The sequence below is a fragment of the Cyprinodon variegatus genome, unplaced genomic scaffold (assembly GCF_000732505.1).
Source record: "Cyprinodon variegatus isolate N-32 unplaced genomic scaffold, C_variegatus-1.0 Scaffold848, whole genome shotgun sequence".
Taxonomy (NCBI): Eukaryota; Metazoa; Chordata; class Actinopteri; order Cyprinodontiformes; family Cyprinodontidae; genus Cyprinodon; species Cyprinodon variegatus.
Genome location: NW_015151301.1, coordinates 10,988 through 30,924, shown reverse-complemented (window position 1 = coordinate 30,924; position 19,937 = coordinate 10,988). Strand labels below are relative to the sequence as shown.

At 34.8% G+C, this 19,937-nt stretch overlaps 1 protein-coding gene across 1 annotated transcript in view; it reads left to right on the top strand.

Moving 5' to 3' along the window:
* Nucleotides 1-19,937, top strand: part of LOC107099218 (cell adhesion molecule 2-like) — a gene marked incomplete at its 3' end in the record, with an annotated part of 164,415 nt that overhangs the window by 139,420 nt on the left and 5,058 nt on the right. The window contains exons 4-5 of the mRNA XM_015397267.1: nt 13,371-13,523; nt 16,975-17,112. Of these exons, the coding sequence (XP_015252753.1) occupies nt 13,371-13,523; nt 16,975-17,112 (291 nt within the window). The remainder of the gene's footprint in view (nt 1-13,370; nt 13,524-16,974; nt 17,113-19,937) is intronic.

Here is a 19,937-nt window from a genome sequence, read left to right as displayed (position 1 = left end):
GGATTAGTAACTCATTTAGTTTTATGAAGACTCTTTAAAACAGCAATGTGTAACTTTTAGCCACTAGGGGTACAAGATCTTTAACTTTAGCCCCGTTGAAGGCCACTGGCAACGCTGCACTTTAGTAAAATTAAACAGTTTGACTCGTGTTTTGGAATCTCATAGCAGAGAACTTGCAGACTGAGAAGTCATGGAGCATTTGCAAAGTCATGGTAACACTCACCAGTGTTCACAGGGTAAGATATGTTCTAATAATTTTCATCAGAACTATCAGGATGCATAGAGATATTTATGGAATTGTCATTGAAAAAAAAAAGCCCAAGAATGCAGCCATGATAAACCCCATGTGATCTCTGTTAAGTCACATTTACACCTATCAAAATGTGCAAAATACCACCAGTCCACTGAGGAAGAGTGGAGAAAGTTTAGCACATTATCAAACTATCCTCAACTTTTCCAGCCAATAAAGTAGTACAGGTTAAATTAAGCATATAGTGGATAAGATTTGCAGATGCTGCTTTTATAGTTCATCCAAACAAATCTTATAATCTTGATGTTTTTTTTTATGAGAGCTTGAAAAGCAACATAAATGGAACTTTATTTATCTCGGGTTACAATTATTATTACAGAGTTAACTCATTTTGTTTAGTAATAATTATCCCAAAATGAATGTGGCCAATGCCACAGCTGACAGAGCAAAGTGTGGGGACTCTTCATCTCCATCTCCCACAGCCAAGTAAAAAGCTTTATTGGCATAACTAATGCAATGCCTGGGAGGCTATCAGGAGAAATGGGAGGCGTTGAAAAACAAGAGATTCACATGTAGAACAAAGTGGGACACCTAGAAAGATGTTTCTGCTGTGCCGAATCACCAGTTAATTGTTTGGCATAGAGCCGTAACTATCTTCTTACTTGCTTTGGCCTCTTGTACAGCCAGTGAAGAATGCTGCATTTAACCTCATGCTGATTTTCAACTCAACATGAAACTGTTGAGTTTAAGGCAGCCCTGTTCATCTTCTCTGATAGAAAAACAGTCATAAACAGGACATAAAATGCTACAGCCAAGTATATTAAATTGTGGCAGCAATGATGCATACAGTAACACCATTCTTATTTTCTATATATTTTTTACTGTTTATTCCTGATAAATACATATCAATGTCTTCAGATTCCTGCAGTCCTTGTTCATCTCCCTATGTTGTGATATTGTTTAGAATGACTGAGACAGTTGCTTTCTATTTGTTCAGAAAGATTCAACACCAAAGCTATTTACACATTTGATTTGTATTGCTTTATTCTTAAGAAAGTATGATTATTTAAGTGTTTTTTTCCTTTACTTGATTCCATTCTTTCCAGCTTGGGATGAAGAGTAAAGCCATTAAATCGCCTTTATTTTTTGGAGTAAAAAAATAAAGGTGAGGGAAAGCAACATTTAAATGCCCTTTATTCTTCATAATTTCTAAAGTGATGCCATACCGTAAAAACGTTAATCTTAACCTTTCTGAATTAACTTTCATTTTGAATTATGTAGTTAAATTGGAATGTGTAAATGTAGCTTTTGTTTCTCTTTACAGTGGTTAAAACATCACACACACAAAAACATCGCAATCATACTATTCTATTCAACTATACCATTCATAATGTACGTTTTTTAAAAAGAGGCTAAAAAATGAAGATTTTTTTTATATAGAACTTTTGGGTCAATGCATCTCAAATGTAAGACATGACTTTGTAGGCTATAACTGTTGTAGGCTTTAGTAATCACTATGATACTGTAACTGTTAAGACCAGATTCCTGAATTGAGTGTCTTTGGCTATGTTGACAAAGCAGGATGAAGTGACCCAGGTCTGATTTTTTTGCCCTTATACGACCTGTATCTGATCTTTTCATGACAGTGTGAACATCACAAATCAAAATTTTTCCAATGCAATCCAGGCCACTTGGCTATGTGGTCATGAGTCTGATAAGTATCTGATCCTTGCAAATGCCGTCTGTGTCTGAACGGCCAGGTCGCATTCATCTGACCTGAACGGCATTAATACTCAACGAAGGTCTCTTTTCAGTGTCTTGCTACACAGAAGCGGCAAAAAAACAACAACAACCATGACGAAAGATAATACAGAGAGCAGGTTTTATTCCCAACCCTCTTGAAAAGACTGTTGTTAATGCATTGGCTCAGGCTTTTGTGGGAATTAAAGATGCAAGATGTGCTCAAGCTCTACCATCCATGTTTACTTCCTTAAGCATTGTGATATCATTACACCTTGTACTGTGCATGAAGGACACTTAAATTGTGTGAATGCATTTAACACAGGAGATCACATATGAGTCGCATATATTAGGAATTTTGAGCAACCATGCAAAAAAAAAAAAAAATTGTATTTCACCAAAAAAATTGCAATTGAGCATTAATGCCCACACTGTGTAAACATAGCAACAGAGACTTTTTGGTAGGGGCTAAATAGTAGCATGAGGCTTTCAGACCTTAAAGTCTCAGAGCTCCCTGCTAAAAATACATGGCAAAAATTAACAGTGGATACTTGCAAAACGTTTATTAGTAATCATTGTTTAAAGATTATGGTGGAGATAAAAAAAATTTTGTTTATTATTAATAAGGTTATAAATATCACTGTGCTACTTTTGAAATAAGAAAATACAATTATAACCTTTTGGTTAATTAATTTGATTGATAGAGTCTTTTACCCGTCAACTTATTATTTCTGTTTCATTGTTTTAATCTATGCATTTGTGTTTTTTAATGTATAAACTGGACATTCAGATCTTTCTACTCATCCTTTAACCATGTATCTAATGGTGTGTTTGAATGTACCATGTCCCATTAATTAATTTATTGTGAATGGAAGAGAGGTTGGTCAGATTAATTCATTTTGTTACTTTATAATAAAGCAGGTAAACCATACCTTTATCACATTTTAGAATTTCGATGGTTACCATTAAGGTTAAATTATTTATGGGGAGATCTCAAGACATCCCAAAATAAGCTTAGTTAAGCTTTTTTGATTTTTAATAGAACACTAACTGAGCTTAGCTGCCACATGGGATCAGGGGTTGGAATCTCTTTGCATATTAGTCCAACAGTAACGACATTCCTCATATCATTCCAGTTTGCTCGTCTGCCTGCTCAGTTTAATTCATTATGTATATCCAAGTCTAGGCTGAATGTGACCACCAGAGAGGTTTTAGATTACTCTATGGCAAAGATCTGGTTTCTGCTCAGACTTGGAAATAGCAGAGATAAGTTGCCTTATTACTCAGGCCATTGCTTTTTTCATACATAAGGGCAATTAATGGTCACTGTTAGGCACCAGCACTTTGGTGGACTTTTCTAGTAAAAAAAAAAAAGTGATACAGACCATAAGAATTTGTTAAAATATCACTATTATAAGTTGCCAGTGCTGTAAATTACTATTACTGTGCAGAGCAAATGAGAACAGAGCTGTCCTCTGCTGTCTTCATTGTGATTTATTTCACTCTGGCTTCTGTGGGAAAAGGATAAAATGCTAGTGAGGCTATGGAGAATGGTAATGACATTCTTGAAGGCATACAGAATCTTTTATCAGATATGGTGAATATGAATAATACAATCATTATAAAACTACAGTGGGATTCGTGAGGAGGAGAGATTTATTTATTTTTATCAACATTTGCTGCAATTTAAGGAGGTATAGCTATTTAAACTTAACATAAGTGTTGGAGATTTATGTTTCAGGCTCCGAAATTATATCACTGTCCTTCTTTATACTGTCCATTTCTCCATTTCAGTCTCATCTTTTCTAAGTTCATGGATCATCATTCATGACATTTAATTGGGGAACTCTGAATGAATCATAAAGGTCACAAAGCAAAATTGATCTTAATTGGCTTGTTGTAATCAAAATGCTGTTATGTGCTAAATGAATGCTCTAATGTGAGCATTAAAACATTCATTAGCCTGAGAGAATGAAGGATAATTACCACAGACACAATTACAAAAGGGAACACAAGTAAAAGGACATTTAAATCGCAAATGTAGTAAATATGCAACGTTTTTTTGTTGGTTTTAAGCAACATATATTATAATTTTATTTTGTATAATTATTACTTTTGTTGTAATTATTGCCACTGCTTTTGTTCTTATATTATTTTTCTTTAAAAGTAGGAGAGATTTCCGACTATAAGAATCCACAAGTTTGTTTTTTTTAATGTGGTGTTTACTTTCCATTTAATGTTTTTACAAGGAAGAAAATGCAAAAAGGGTCCTCATGGCCAGGGCTAATGTCTTCTTAAGGACTAATGGGCTTTTAAGTATACGACTTTACTTCTAGCTTCACAAAATTGTGAATTTGCTATTGTGGTATCGTACGCTCTCCTGCGACTGCTAATGTGAAAAACAGCTCCGCGATGTAAAAAGCCAGATCTTCTTCTACAATTCACATTCACATTTTAATTAGATTAGCTCTTAGAATAGCTTAGAATTAAAAATAATTCCAGGTTTGTTTGGATAGAGTCCAAGTTCTTGCTGTGTTCACTTGTGACTCGGTTTCTGAATTCAATAATACGGCCGTACATCAATAAAGTTAAATAAAATGGAGAAGTCTATGTCAGTAATTTCAGTAAAACACAATCTACTCCTTTGAAAAAGTGATTTTAGACCAGGAAGGAACTGCCTAGTCAATTTTCTCCATGTCCCTGTACGCTGTCCATGATTTGTCTGTTTCAGAGCTGTTTTAACGCAAGAAATGCGCTTCTGGGCCAGTTCATCACTTATGAATCTCTCCCACACTTTTAAATTGTCTTGGCTTTCTGTCACATCTTTGGTTATGTAGATACTGACAATGAACCATTTCCTACTATACTTTCACTATAAATTCCAATATTATGCTTCAATGCAACTAGCTTTTTTTTAAAATGAATTATTGTCACTTTTTTTGCATGGAGGTTTAGTGACACCCTGCTGAATTGTGAAGTCAAAAGTCTTCCCCCTGATCCATGAGGCTCTAACATGGCCATAACATTACATTTATATGTTAAAAATCCATTATTTATTTACCTATGTAAGAATAATGTTTTCTCAGAAACTACAATTTTGGTTTCTATTATTTATAAGGTATGATCATCTAAACTATTAGATAAAAGTTATTGAACGCTATCACATAATAAATGTAAATAATGTGCATTTACATTATCTATTGAAGTGCTAAAATTGATTACATTTTCAAATCTGAAATTTAAGATGCTCCTGTAAAAGTTTGGGGTTTGAGATACAAATATATATATATATATATATATATTTTTTTTTTTTAATCAGGTATGTGTATAACCATAATGAGATTCCTTCCTTCTTTGGTAGACTACATGACTTCAAGCACTGAAAATTTGTCTAATTTGAGAAGCATCTGCTCCATGGGATTTCTGAGCAAGCAGGCAGTGACAATGCCCCTCTGGAACAAGGCTCTTTCCTTCTGTTAATTGTGGCCACATGTGTGGTGCAGAAGAGCCCCCTGCCTGCACCACTATATACTTGGAACTTGCCCAAAATCACCCACACAGCCACCAAGTGAGCACAGCCAGCAGCAAACACCCTCTAATTGCAAAGAGCGCAGCCCATGGATGGAAAGCAGGCAGGGGGTGCTTGCCAGGATTCTGTGTTCTTGCTGAAGGACAGCTCATGCTTTCACATTTCAAGACTAGCTCAAGGTGGTAATAGGCCATGCAAAAATTGTGACATGGGGACACAGATGTAAAATACTTTGACTGAACCTGAGAACTCTCAGTTTGGTTCCACCAGTAATGGATGGATATAAAATGTACTCTTAATATTTAAAATTTCAGAAAGTCATCCTTTTTTTGAATTAACATATTTTTTATGAGATATTTTTACTAAAGATGAAGTGAAAATCATGTCACAATTGCAATTCTAGATTATCTGGCCCTAGTTATCTAAATATAGATTTAACTTTGCTATATTAACCTTAGTAACATCCTCCACATTTTTATCAGAAAAAACTTCGTTGACAGTGTTTTACCTAATTTCTGGACACAGTGAAATTGAGAAAGTTTTAGTTTTAAAGCTTTCATGGTTAAAACTGACAGTAAAAAAGAAGTATCCACCTCCCCCCGCCCTTTTTAAATTTTGTCACATAACAGAGTTGGAAATGATGGGATCATAGTGTTTATAGTTTGTTTCGTGACACATAGCAACAAACTGCATATAGGCCTAATGGGACTAAATAGTGCTGTGTGAGTTGTTCAAAGCTTGGAATATGGTTTAATGGCCTAAATAAATTGCTTTAAATGATTTGCATGTAATGCAATGAAAAACAGCTGTTTTAATGACAAGGTGGAATATTATCTAATACGGTTTCTTTTGATGACGGTTGCACTGTATTTTATTAAGGGGTAAAGGATTAAAATTGGTCTTATACAAAAAGAAACCTTCAAACTTTCACATGTCACTTTTTGTCTCTTCTGCTACTATTTTGCAGCATTCTGCATTCATTTTCCCAAATATCATCCATAAAAAAAATTGTTAACATCAACATTCTAAGAGGTATAAATAGTTTGCAAAGTACTATTGTATATAGAATCAAGTCCTGTCAGAGTAAAAATAAATAAAGAAATTTATGCAATAATTTTAACTGATCTGATGCAACCTTGGGAAGGTCTCCTTCACAAGTGATGCACTCTTGCCATGTCATTTAGCTGCCATGCTACGAGGCTGCAGCATACACAAGGTCGGGATGCAGATTTATGTTTCTGCCTAAGCAGAATGAACTGTAGCAGAGCTATCTAGAGTTTGGGGGAAATGAACCTTTTCATCACATTGATTTCCCAAAGTACCTAGAAAAAAACTTGGTCAGCCGTGGCATTTGAGTCTGATTTTGACGGATCTACCCACAAGCACAGCTTTTTACCTGGGTTGGACTCCTGGTAGTTTGTTGTCTTGTCATGTGATAATTGAGTAAGAGACATTGGTGGTGCATCTTTTTCTATGTGCCTTGACTCATTTATCCAATTGTATTGGTTTTTAAACAAAAGAGCAGCAGTTGACACCATCCTTTTTTAAACTGTAGGCTTTAGTCTTTCCTTGGGATTATCTATCGGATTCAATATTTCAGCAGCTGACATTTGGATATATTTCCTTCCTGAATAGTAATGTGATGTTCATGAATTACTGAAAATGAGCTCAATCCTTTTAGCTTTAAATGTCACTTGAAATTATCAGCCGTCTGTATTGCATTGGGTCATTCTTTGGTATTTAAAGAGAGACACAGCATCAATTGAAAAGCAGACATTGTTAATGGGCCTTTTGAAAGTTGGTGAAAGAAGAATATGAGATATTTTGGCTTTGCTCTCTATAAATTCCACTGAGAAGTTCATATCATGAAACCAAGAAGCATATGCAACTTTACCAGTGAACTTTGGAGAAAACTTTGTTCTGTAAACTCTTAAATAAATATATTTATTTTTTCGGCATATTCATTCAATGTCTTCATATGCTTTTAAAGTCTTCTACATTCCTTTTGTCACAGCTAGTGGTGGACAGAAACAAAGTAAATGTACTTGACTATTGTACTTAAGTACATTTTTGGGTATCTTTATTTTTCATACTATAACTTTGACTGCACTGCATTTCAAACTCTAATATTGTACTTTCTACTCAACTACATATCGAGGAAGCTGCTAGTGGTTCCATTTGGATCAGCTTAACGTTGTAATTTGCTGTTGCTGTTTTTCTTTTTTGACGTGCAAGATAGTTATTGTTGCTGTTTTAGAGATTTGCATGACGTTCCACAAATGTGACAAACTTGGAGCAGATATTAATTATAGTTTATAAATGTTATTAAGTTGTTGCCATGTGGCATAGTTGTTCTGTGGGATGAATTCTCATATCAGAGTTATGTTTTTTCTTTGTGGTAATAGATACAACCTTGAACTTCTACTCCATAATGAAAGTGTGAGGAAAACCAAGACACTCCTGTTTTCTTTTTTGCTTGTTTTTAAATAAGAAATAAAAATAGCTCTTTTATTTTTTGTTGCATTTTTATGCTAAAGTTTTTTACAGGTGATTTCTGAAAGTCAGAAGGTTCTTTACATTTACACAGAAATATACTGACTGTAGAAAATTTTATTTAAAATTTAATTTCATATAATACTCTTAAATGCATGGACTTTTGAATGTTTAAGGATTTTCAAAAGTGAGTACTTCAAAACTTAAACTTGAGTAGATGTTTGACAGAGTAACTTTTACTTGTAGTTGAGTAAGATTTGACTATGAGCATAAATACTTTCTCTCAACTACTACTGCTGAGTACTTTGTCCACCAATGGTTACAGCTAAATACTTTATGGTGATTTGTAGTGGTTAACCAGTATAAAGTAGTGCTGTAATTTGTTTTGGAGAAGTAATGTTTCTTAAACGTACTTACAAACGACTGTTAAGAATGGACCCCTACAGTTTTTCCCCAACTATCTAAATCCAAGTTTTTTTTATTTAAACCCACTTGATCTGTGAAGCCCTTAGAGGTTTGTTTCAGGACTCGTTTTACAAACAACATCATAAGTATCAAAGAAAACACCAGACAAGTCAGCGGTAAGGTTTTAGAGAAATGCGAAACTTTATCATTTTGTAAAGGGACTAATTCAGTTTAATTGGAATTTTTTTTATTTGAGATTTGAAAGAGTGTGAGACAAATACATTAGAGAATAAGAGGTTTCTGAATCTAAACCAAACTTTACAAGTTAAATAAAGGTTAAATAAAAATGAAACTGAGTAGCTAAGCACTTAAAGAAAGACATAGTCATGTTCGCAAGTTGCCACAATGCAAGTAGGAAACACAGCAAGCATGTGTGAGAACGTACCCTGCTCAGATTAGACCAAAACTGAACTATCTATCACCATCATCCAAAACACCAAATCACCCTGAACACACTTTACCCACCATGAGATATGAAAATGGCTGCATCATCAACAGTAAGCTTGTCTTTAACAGGAACAAGAAAACCAGTTAGCTATAATTAACAGTTGGTTGAAAACCAGCTAGAAGAGATGCGGGACGAAGGCAAACCTTAACCTTATTACCCTAAACATACAGGCAGAGCCTCAAAGGCAGAGAGTAGATAGACGCATATTCCTTTTTACAATGAGGCGGCCAAGTCCAGGCCTAAATCCTCTTGACAATCTGTGGCAGAAAACCGATGTGTACAGATGGACTCCATCTAATGTCACTGAATGTGAGCTATTTTGAAAACACAATTGCAGTCGAGATGTGCAAAGCTGGTAGAGATAACCCCCAGAAGACTTGCATCTTTACAGTAAGAGTCGTAAAAGATGTTTCTAGTGTTGACTCAGTAGCGCTGAATGTGAATGTGTGCTTTGTTAAAACTGAAGGAACATGGATACTTTTATTTGGCATTATATGTGTCACTATGGAGTACTAAGACTAAAAATAGCACAATGTAAATAATGATAAATGATACCTATTTTATTAGAAGAACAACCAAGGAGAGTATGCTCTACCATCATAGGAGAGTTTCATTGGTATTTCAATCCCTGTTGAATATGTCGAAACAGATATCATTTCATATTCATCACACCTACTGGGAAAAAAATGCAAATGTTTCATACAAATAATCACAGGTTTCTGGCAGTTTATCATAAAATGAAAACAGCAGCTTTCCAACAACAAATCCATGTTAGAAAACACAGAGAAAACATTTAGCAGCTTCTCAAAAAGGTGTTTGTGCTTCCAGGAAGAGTGGGCATGAAAGAAGAAAACCTGGCCTCTTTCTCTCTGTCTTTCCTCCATGTGTTACAGAGATAGAGGGATAGAGGCTAAGAGCAGTGTGTCATCTCATTCACAGCTTTGATCCTCCTGGGCCATAATTCCATATCTTGAGTTGCTGTGCAATGTTTGCTCAGACCTCATCACTTCTCTAGTTTGTGATCCACCAAAGACTTACAAAGAATCACTTTGTTTCAGGATTCTGTTTGCATCAGCAGGTCTTGCAAATGTTTCTATTAAATCCAGGAGCTTGCTGCCAAATGGCATTGTCCTTTATAAATTAAAATTCTTGCTTGAAGATTTTCTGTATTTATTTTTCTCTTTTTCTTCAAAGCCAGAATGTAAATCTTCATATATGAACTTCTTCTAGGCATTGGTTTCCGTGCTCATTTAACTGCATGTCATTATGTAATAACAAACATCACAACTAATTATGGGGTAAATAGCAGCTTTTCTGTTTTTGCTGTAATAGCTAAGAACTGTCTCAGCTGGTTACATTTAACTGTAATTCCTGTCTGCTGTTTTTGCATCTTTGAAATCAAATGCCAGCTGTGACCTACCACTAGTCCGAAATCCTAATCAGCAACCTCCCCTTTGTATTTTGCCAGACTTTTTTCTTGAGAGCACAGCACAACAGAGTTTAAATGACCTTAAATGAAAGGCTCCCAGGAGAGAGCTGGGCTGGCCTAAAGGGAATGAGGATTAAGAATGTGTAATTCATTCAATGAAGCTACTGTATCTCCTGCCCTCTCTGGTTACTCACTTGTACTCACACAGAAGACGAAGCTTATTCAGTGTTTAATTGTGTAAAAGGGATAAAATGTGCAGGCTGACCTTATTCAGTTTAGCTGTATCATCACAGTTTAAAAAGGAAGTCCTGATTGTTGCAATATAACATTAAAATGTTTGTTGTATATTTCCTCAAACTCATACTTGTTAGATTTTTGCACATGTAGATGAAGAAATGTTTGAATGCGGCTAAAACTAAAATAAACTGTAAAATGAGATTCTTACATATGTGAAAGCTTAGTTTAATTGGCCCATCTCTGCTGCATACACTTGCCTGTCAGTCTGATTGATCACACCTGTTCACAATCATCTCCTCCTCTGTGTATTTAGCCATTCTGCTCCCTTCTCACCATGCCAGTTTGTCAACCAGCCAGCAGTCCGGCCTTTGTTCAGCCCGTTGTTTTTGGAAACCTTTGACCTCTCTGAAAGATTCCTTGTGTTCCTACCTTTGGATTCCTATTAAACTTGTTGATTATGGAAATGGTCTAAGTGTCTTCTGAGTCTAGCCTGCCAAGTTTAAAGTGGAACATACAATATGTGAAACAAAAAAAAAAAAAAAAACTAGTTACAACACACAATATGTGAAACAAAAAACCCTACCATTCTATTAGATGGAGCTGATCCCAGTTTGCAAAAAAATTTGCTTTTTTTTGCTCGCTAAGTCTTTTCCTGTTAGTTCATAAGAAACTGCCAAGTGCTCTGCAAAACGCATCAGAAATACTGGTAGATGACTCTGTAACGTGCACACTAGTTCTAGCAGTAAACATACTGGTATGTCATGATATTTGACTCAGTAAATGTCGTAAAAAGCTGACGTTATTCAATGAAAAGTGTCATCAAATGAACGTGAACTTGAGCTGTGTGTGTCGCTAATCAATATTGTGAACATCGCTCTCGTTCACGTTCATTACTTCAAAACTGATCCGTTCAGTTCATTAAAAATATGACCGTATTCAGTGAACATTGTTCATGCATAACACTGATGGTCTCACATGGAAATAATATACACATTTCAGACATTTTTATAGGCTTACATGTTTGAAGTTACACATATCACAGCCATCATAAAAAAACGTAAGACTTGTATAGGTTCCAAACTAAAGCATTAATACCACACATAAAAACGAAAGAAATTTGAATTCATGTTATCATTTTAATGGATTGGACACTGCGTCTATTTAGACTGATAGGATACATCACATCAGCACTAGTGTCATATCAAAATTAGGGTGAGCACATTTTGATTTCTAAAAAAAAAAGAGGACACTTGACTCTGCCTTGATATATATACCTAAATGATGTTCAAAGGTAACGGAAATATATCCTCTAAATTAAAAAAACATAACTAAAGTCTCCTCCGTATCATTACAAAGTTAAATTAAACAAAAAGAATATAAAATAAAAAAATATAGACTTCTCAGAAGTTATATAAAAGGCTTATTGTACCTACATGTATATCTGTCAAGTGTCATAGGTTTAATAGTTCAAAATAAAAATTTGAATCTGGAATAAACTGTTTCTGTAAATGATGCTATTTCTGTATCAGAAAACCAATCTGCAGATTTAAGGAGAGAGTTATTTTCCCTTTGCAATTCATCTATTACTCCCAAATTCTAAATTTGACCTATTTAACGATTCACAACAGTTTGATAATTGCTTGTAAAATAATATAACCACAAACAACTTTCTTTCATAGTAACCTGCTGTTTCACTTGTATTAGTTTAAGCTCATTTCTAATGTGTACAAGCCTCCACACAGCTACTAAACTTCATTCAGAGTATCTGCTGTCTTTTATTCACTTGGACAATTCCCCTTTCACCGCAGCAACTTTTTTCTCATCCCTCTTTCATTTCCTATTTTGAGTTTCTGAGAGCTTCCTTTTCTGTGAGTCCATCTTTAGCACCAATGCTACTCCATGTAAATACTCCCTGCTGCCCAAACAGTCACATTCACTTGAGGGAGGTTGTTGTGTGGGTAGAGGGGCGCGGGTAATCTGTATTGACAGTGACTTACACATGCACAAAAGCTGTTATATACAAAAATTGCAAACTTTAAACTTTTTTTACTCCCTATAGCAGTGCCTCAATGTGCCACTGCACAACCCTCTTTGCTACACAAAATTTTTTTTATTTTAAATACAATAATATTGGATTGCACCATCTTCCCATATTAGCAATAAGGGAAGATGGTGAGAAAGAGGGGTAAGTTACAATAGTTTCTTGGCCAAAAAAGGAGACTTGGCAGATATGTGCTAAAAGTTTCCAATGACCTTATGGTTCTACTTCTTTACAGTAAAATAAATTAAATGGAGCATTTAAAGTTTGTCCTAACCCAGTATAAAAGCATGATTCTGACCCAAAATTATTTATGAAATCCTTCGCCAAAGTAGGCTGTGCAAAGCAACACTGAGGGGCGTGACCAAATGTAGATATGAGCGAAGGAGGTAAGGAAGATTTCGAGGTTCTGACGTAAATCTAATGCATCATTATATCCTGGACATTAAGTCATAATGTGTAAATTACTTTAAACATTATAAATGTATTGGCAATACTTGTTTTTGCTTTGCTGTTGCACTTTAAAGTGTCTCACTTTTTCTGTGTTTTGTGACTATGGATAAGCTTCTCAGACTAGAACGCTACAAACTACTTTTTTTGAACTAAGGAAGGATACAGTTTACTCAACAATGGTTTAAAGAAATCCTCCACATCTATCTCTGCAGGTGCAGTTGCTAGGTCTATATGTCTTCTCATTAATGAGATGTGTTTTTCTTTGTCATTCTGTTTTCTTCTTTTCAGCTCTGAGAGATCACAGAATTGAGCTTGTAAGAGCCACGTCACAGGAGCTCACCATCAGAATCAATGACGTCAGCCTGTCAGACGAGGGCCAGTATACATGCTCACTCTTCACCATGCCTGTCAAGACAACTAAGGCTTTCCTCACTGTTTTAGGTGAGCGTAACAATTCTGAAGTGTGTCTACATGCCTTTAAAATGATGGTGTAATTTGGTATATACAATTTTTTTATGGCTGCGCTATAGTGCATTCATTTTGATTAATTAATTCAAGAAAGAAATTACGAATATAAACATCAATACGCCATCTGAACTAATGTGTGGATAAGTAAGTAACAAAAGTCAAATTACAAGTTATACATTTTCATTTCTGATACAAAACTGATTTTGCACCTTTTAAAATGGACCAATATTGATATTGACCTGACATGATATCAGCACTAATCATAAATACTTTTATTGATTGATTGATGGACTTGATTATTGATCTCACAGTGGAGAAATGTACTCGTTACATCAGCTCAAATAGTCAAAGAAGAAGAATGTGCCAAAGGCAGAAAAAGGTGCATGGATATATACAGTAGTATCTACAGTGCTTCTACATATGATAGCTTATTTTTAATTGCTTATTTTGTAGTGTGGAATGTTCAAAGCTGTTTGATTAAGTGATATTGATCAAACAAAGAACAATGGTCAACAATAATATGTATAAGACCAACCAATTGTTCTCATATTAACCACTAAAATTTACACAGAAGCAAAGTTTTATATCAGCATGCCCATGTCAGAGATTTTAGGTGCAGGCCAATATAATCCAATATTAGTTTTTTTTTTTTGTTTGTTTTTTTTTGTTTAGTTTTTTTGGACCTATATTTATTATTATATCAACAAGGCAACATGGCTGGTGTTGCTTAGTAGAGAGGCAGTACCATCACATAATTACTTATAACATATTTACTGTTAAAAAATTTGTACCTGAATATGTTCATTTTAAAAATGTAGGCATTTATTGCAAGTGTGTGATTTATTTCAAGTTATATTTATCAGTTTATTCCTGGACTGAATGATTTTTTTTTTTTTTTTGGATTTTATTTTGTGACACTTTTATTACAAGAAGCTATTACATAGAAAGCCTTACACTCTCATCTGAATGTAAGAACAAATACTAAAAGCCGATGTCATAAAAAGAGCCTAAAAGAGCAACAGGGTAAAAAAAAAGGTCCAAAAATATGGATAGTAGCTTTGCAATGTAAGTGTCACAAAATAAAACACCATTATGAAATAAGTAAAGACATTTTTAATTAGATAAACCTTTTAATAACTACTTAAGTATGTTTTAATACAAAATTATTAAAAAAGATAAAATGATGTATTATAAAAATAAGTAACAAGCAACGTAAAAAAAAATAGGTAAATAAATACATCTTAAAATTAATAAATACATGAAATTATGATAAGCAATTTTATTTACATATTTAGTTTTTTAATTAAATGGGGACATTTGTTTACTTGTTTACCTATTTATCTATATGGTAAATGTTAAATATATTATTTATTATTATACCATTTTTATTTATAAGGTTAACAGCTTCCATTTATTACTCTAATTTTGAAGGTCTCAACAACTTTCCTTGTTGAGACCTATATTTTATAAATAAAATGGGATAAGTTACAACACTTCTTTACCCTTTATTACTTATAAGTAATTTTGCCAACTTTGTTTTGTTGTGTATTACAGAAACAAGACTGGCAGACATACAGAATCAGAATGATAGACAGGCAAATAGTTAGCCTAAGTTTAAGTGAATAAAAGCAAAAAAAAACAAGTGAAATGTGATAAAGCAGTGTTTGGCCTTAATGTGTCGGCTGTTTTAATTAATAGGTATTCACAACATAGCAGCATAAATATAATAATCTGGAAATGCTGGTAATTCTTGAACATATCAGGATCAGTCTAATGAGTAAAACTGGGGTGGTATTTACAGCCTACATGCATTTATTTCTAATTAGTTGCTGTTTTTGTATCAGCAGGGGAGAGGGATTGTCATGTGTTTGTTTAGTCATGTGGCAGTTATGTTATGCACACGTTTCCAGTAACAAAGTTCCCACATTTGGGTACTGCCGCTTGCCTGATATAATACCAGCATTCGGAGTGGCCGGCGACAAGCTCCACCCCTGATGCTTCTCTGTGTCAGCAAATAGAAGGAGTATCTATCTTCCACTTGCTGGTTTCATGGCAGGACCTGGTTTCACTGAGCGAGTCATGATACTTTATTCATTATTTAATGCAGAACAGTGGCACAGTGTTCTGCAGCTCAGAAAGGAATACTTGCCTCTGCATTACTTTGGCACAGTAACACCCGGTACCAGTAATACCAGGTGGAATTTTGTATCTCATTTTATTTGTTTACACAGCTATAAAACAAAAAGTAATTGTGAAAAAAATAATTTTGAACATGTTTGTGAAATTCTAAAGCCCCATTTTGAAAGGCATGTTGATTAAACACCATGTGGCTGTGTTTCGGCCATTTCTATAAATAGATCAACATGTGCACATGTCAGATTGGCCAGGTACCGAGGTTAACAGTCCTTCTAGGGCTAAATTAACACAGCTTTTTTAAAATCCACCCACAAACCTCTTAAAAAAATGTTGCTTCTCCATCTTTCGTCAGTGTTATTTTTGTTCTGTTTTCCTCTCTGCTGCACTCCTTCTTCCCACATCTTAGATACATGTAATTCCTGATTGACTCAGAACATAACCAGACACAAAAGTTCAGGTATTCCACCCCAAAAATTCATTTTGTATCCATCACAGGTGTCACATCACTTTACATCACATTGTTCCAGAATAACTAGTAAATCGGTCTCTTCTACTCCTGGAAATGTGCATGTTGTGAACGCACCATTATAGTTATGCAATGCAGGATTATGGGTGTTTAACTGAAGGGGAGAAGTCATGTTAGCACTTATGTTGGCTTTTCAAGATGTCCAAAAGGTATAAAAATATATAATGATAATAAATATTGGTGATTGTGTAATTGAAATATTAATATCATATTTCGATATCAGCACTATTTTTTCATTGCCGCATACCCATTAAACATAGATGGTTTCAGCGCAGATTTAAAGGAGCAGATCCTTTAACAAATCTCCAGATCTCACTCAGTTTGAGAGCAAAAAAACATCAAAACTAGATGTTTCCTCCCTTTGAATAGTTCTTACTCCAATACTACAAAGTAAAGAGCTCTTATATTAACCACTGTGTACTGTACATCATATCTGAGACGCATATCTATCTCTAACTTTTCAAATTCAATACTGCAGCGATCAAATTTGGTATTTAAGGTCTATTTTAATGTGGTCTGTTTTCTTGGTTTCTATGGTAGCACTATTGTATGTATTGCAGCTAATTTAGATCTCTATACAATAATCTAACCTAACGGATGAGGAAAAACATACACTACTGTAGTTGCAAGCATATACTGGATATGATGCATATGGTGTTATCAGAAGGAATTATGGACAGCTAAATTAAATGACTAGCAATTAGCAAATTAGTGCTTTTATATGTTTTTAGAAAGCTAATCTTACTGGCACTAATCTCCTAGGAGTGCCAAGTCGACCAGAAATCACAGGATTTACCAAGCCAGCCATGGAGGGAGACGAAATCACCCTGACATGCACCACATCAGGCAGCAAACCTGCTGCCAACATTCGGTGGTTCCGAAATGACAAGGAGGTCCAAGGTAAGACGGTGATGTGGGTTTAACAGAGAACTATATCCTCTTTTTTTTTCAACCAGTGCCCTCTAACAGACATATTGTCAAGTCATTCAGCTGCTGCAATTCCTTTGTGCTCATATTCATGCTCTGTTACACTGGTTTGGTCCTTGAAAGCTGACAGATGTCACTGGACTGGGCACTTATGGAAAAAATGTAAAGTCAGTTCCAAATTTCACAAATAATTCCACAAAGCTTGTTTTTTTTTTTTTGTTTAAGACATGATTTTATCTCTAAAATAAAACTGAAAAGCAAATATTTTGCCACAGGTGTGCCAAAACAAAACCATTGAAAAACATCTCCTAGTGGTTATGACCCCTGCAAAGCATCACATAAAAGAAGGATTGATTTAAAAATCTCAAATAGTCAAACTGATTAAAGAGCTATAATACAGTACGTTGAAGGAAGCATGACCAACAATAAATATTTATCCACATAATTTTCTTTATAGAAATAATGTTATACCTTTGAATGGTAATGTAACAAAGTCTTTAAAATACACTAAAAATAAAGAGAGAGAGACATGTTTGAAGCTTAAACAAGTAATTTCGGTAAAAAGAAATTACAAAAGAAAAAGTTCAAAAATATTTTGTTGAAAAAAAATCAGTGCATGATTGTGATTCTGCTGCTGTAAAGACTAAGTACTGTACTGCCCGACCAAGTCTTTTACAGTACATTCTTCTTTCCACATTTAATTATAACCTGACGATTCTGAGATAAAGGTTATCGCTCTATACACAGTCTTTATAGTAAAATAAATATTAGCTGACCTCTATCGTGGCCACTTGGTGTGGCAGGATGAGTGAATTTTCATTAGAGCAGATGAACATCTCTGTAGCATGGCAGGAAATTAGTTAATGTTGTCATTACTTCAACATTTCAGTAGCAACTGCAAGTGTTTTATTGCAATGACACAAATTAAATCTGATGTCTTAAAAATATATTTTTTTACGTGTTCTAAAATCTTTGTGGAAATATTATTTAGCCCGAAATCAAATTATATATGCTAGGGTAACAGATGGGTAGTGACACAAAACTGAAAGAGTTCTTTTTTTTAACCTAAACTGCAAATATTTGTACACAGAATCAAAAGAAATGCAATTTTTGGGCCTAAATCAGTGTAGAAAGAAAACATCTTTCCAAACTGGAGATAAAAACGTTCAAAAAACGTTGGCTGGTGCAGAACAGAGCTCTGTAGAAACTAAGGTTTCGGTGGAAGCTCTGTGTGACAGTCGCTCTTTATTGAAGATTTGCACCAGAGAGCTTTTTCTAGGTGGTTCTCTCTGTGTCTGCCCAACATGGCATGATGATTGATGGGAGAAGGGCTGGGATATGAAGTTTTCTGTTGGAATGACATGCACGCAGCTTCCTGAAAGGCCAGTGGAGAAATGGCACACAGCAACACAAAGAGACATGCTGTCCATCTCAAGAGTTACTAAGATGTTCTCTTTAGAACTTTTAAAATGCACTTTAAATTATACCCTTTTACCCCTAAAATATACATGAATGTATAAGCACGTCTTCCTGCCTTTGCTGCACATCCGAAGGATAAAATGCTCTATACATCTGTGATTAACAAAAACAATATCTATAAAAAAAAATAATCAAACCATACATTTGCATCAGTGTTGTATACAGATGTTTTACCAGGAGGCATTGGGTTGTATGCTGCCGGGGCAAACAGGCCGGTGTGCACCTCACAAAGAGTGATGCAGAACATTCCAGAGACTGGAGGTCTTGATTTAAAAAACCTAATTTCCATGTCAAAGTGTCAAAGATAGGAAATGTCAATCAGTGCTCCAGGATCTAAATCTTTTGTAGGTTGCACTTTAAAGCTTTCTTTGGTCTGTATATGCTGGGAGCAGCATGGTTTACAACTGGTTCATCTGTGAAAGATCATTGCCACCAGTGTCTCCTGTCAGTCAAATGTATTGTTTGCACGTGTGTGTGTGCCTGTGTGTGTGTGTGTGTGTGTGTGTGTGTGTGTGTGTGTGTGTGTGTGTGTGTGGTGGTGGGGGAAGGGTTGTCTATTAAGCTCCAAGACGACTTCAGGTGTAATAGCAAAAAGATGTCATATTTATTTCATGCTCTGATGATTTGTTTTTCAAAAATTTATATTAGAAGCACACAGCCTTACAAACCTCAAAGTGCAACTGTCATCTGGAGTCAAGTAATTTGTTTACAGGGTACAGAGCTATACAAATTCCTTGTGCCACTGAATGACAGCTCAGCTTCAAACTGTAATCTGCTGATTAAAAATCCACCCACCATCACTCCCTCTGCAAACGCAAAGTTTTCTTTTCTTTTATTTGTGACACAAAGACAAATTCCAATTATCTATTGAACAGTCCAGCTTCTTTTTTAAAGAAAAAGTCACCTAAGAGTGACATGTCACTATAAGGTTTGAGGTCCTTTTCCAAGGAGTATCATTTAAGTGTATTTATTTAGGTTTTACAAGGTTAATGAACTTAAAGGATTTTATATTTGTGTTGCAAAAGAAAATAAAAGTGTGACTTCAAGTCAGTTTTTATTTTTTTAATTTATAGCTTTAAGTCTTTTAAGACATACCTCTACTTATTTTTACACTATATTTTGACTATATATCTTTTCCCATTCTTCTTTCAAACTTCATCAAGCTTTGTGTCTAATTGTATAGAGAGCTTGTCTTGTTAATTTTTTAGGCCATGTATAGCTAACTTACACATCCATCCATCCATCCATCCATCCATCCATCCATCCATCCATCCATCCATCCATCCATCCATCCATCCATCCATCCATCCATCCATCCA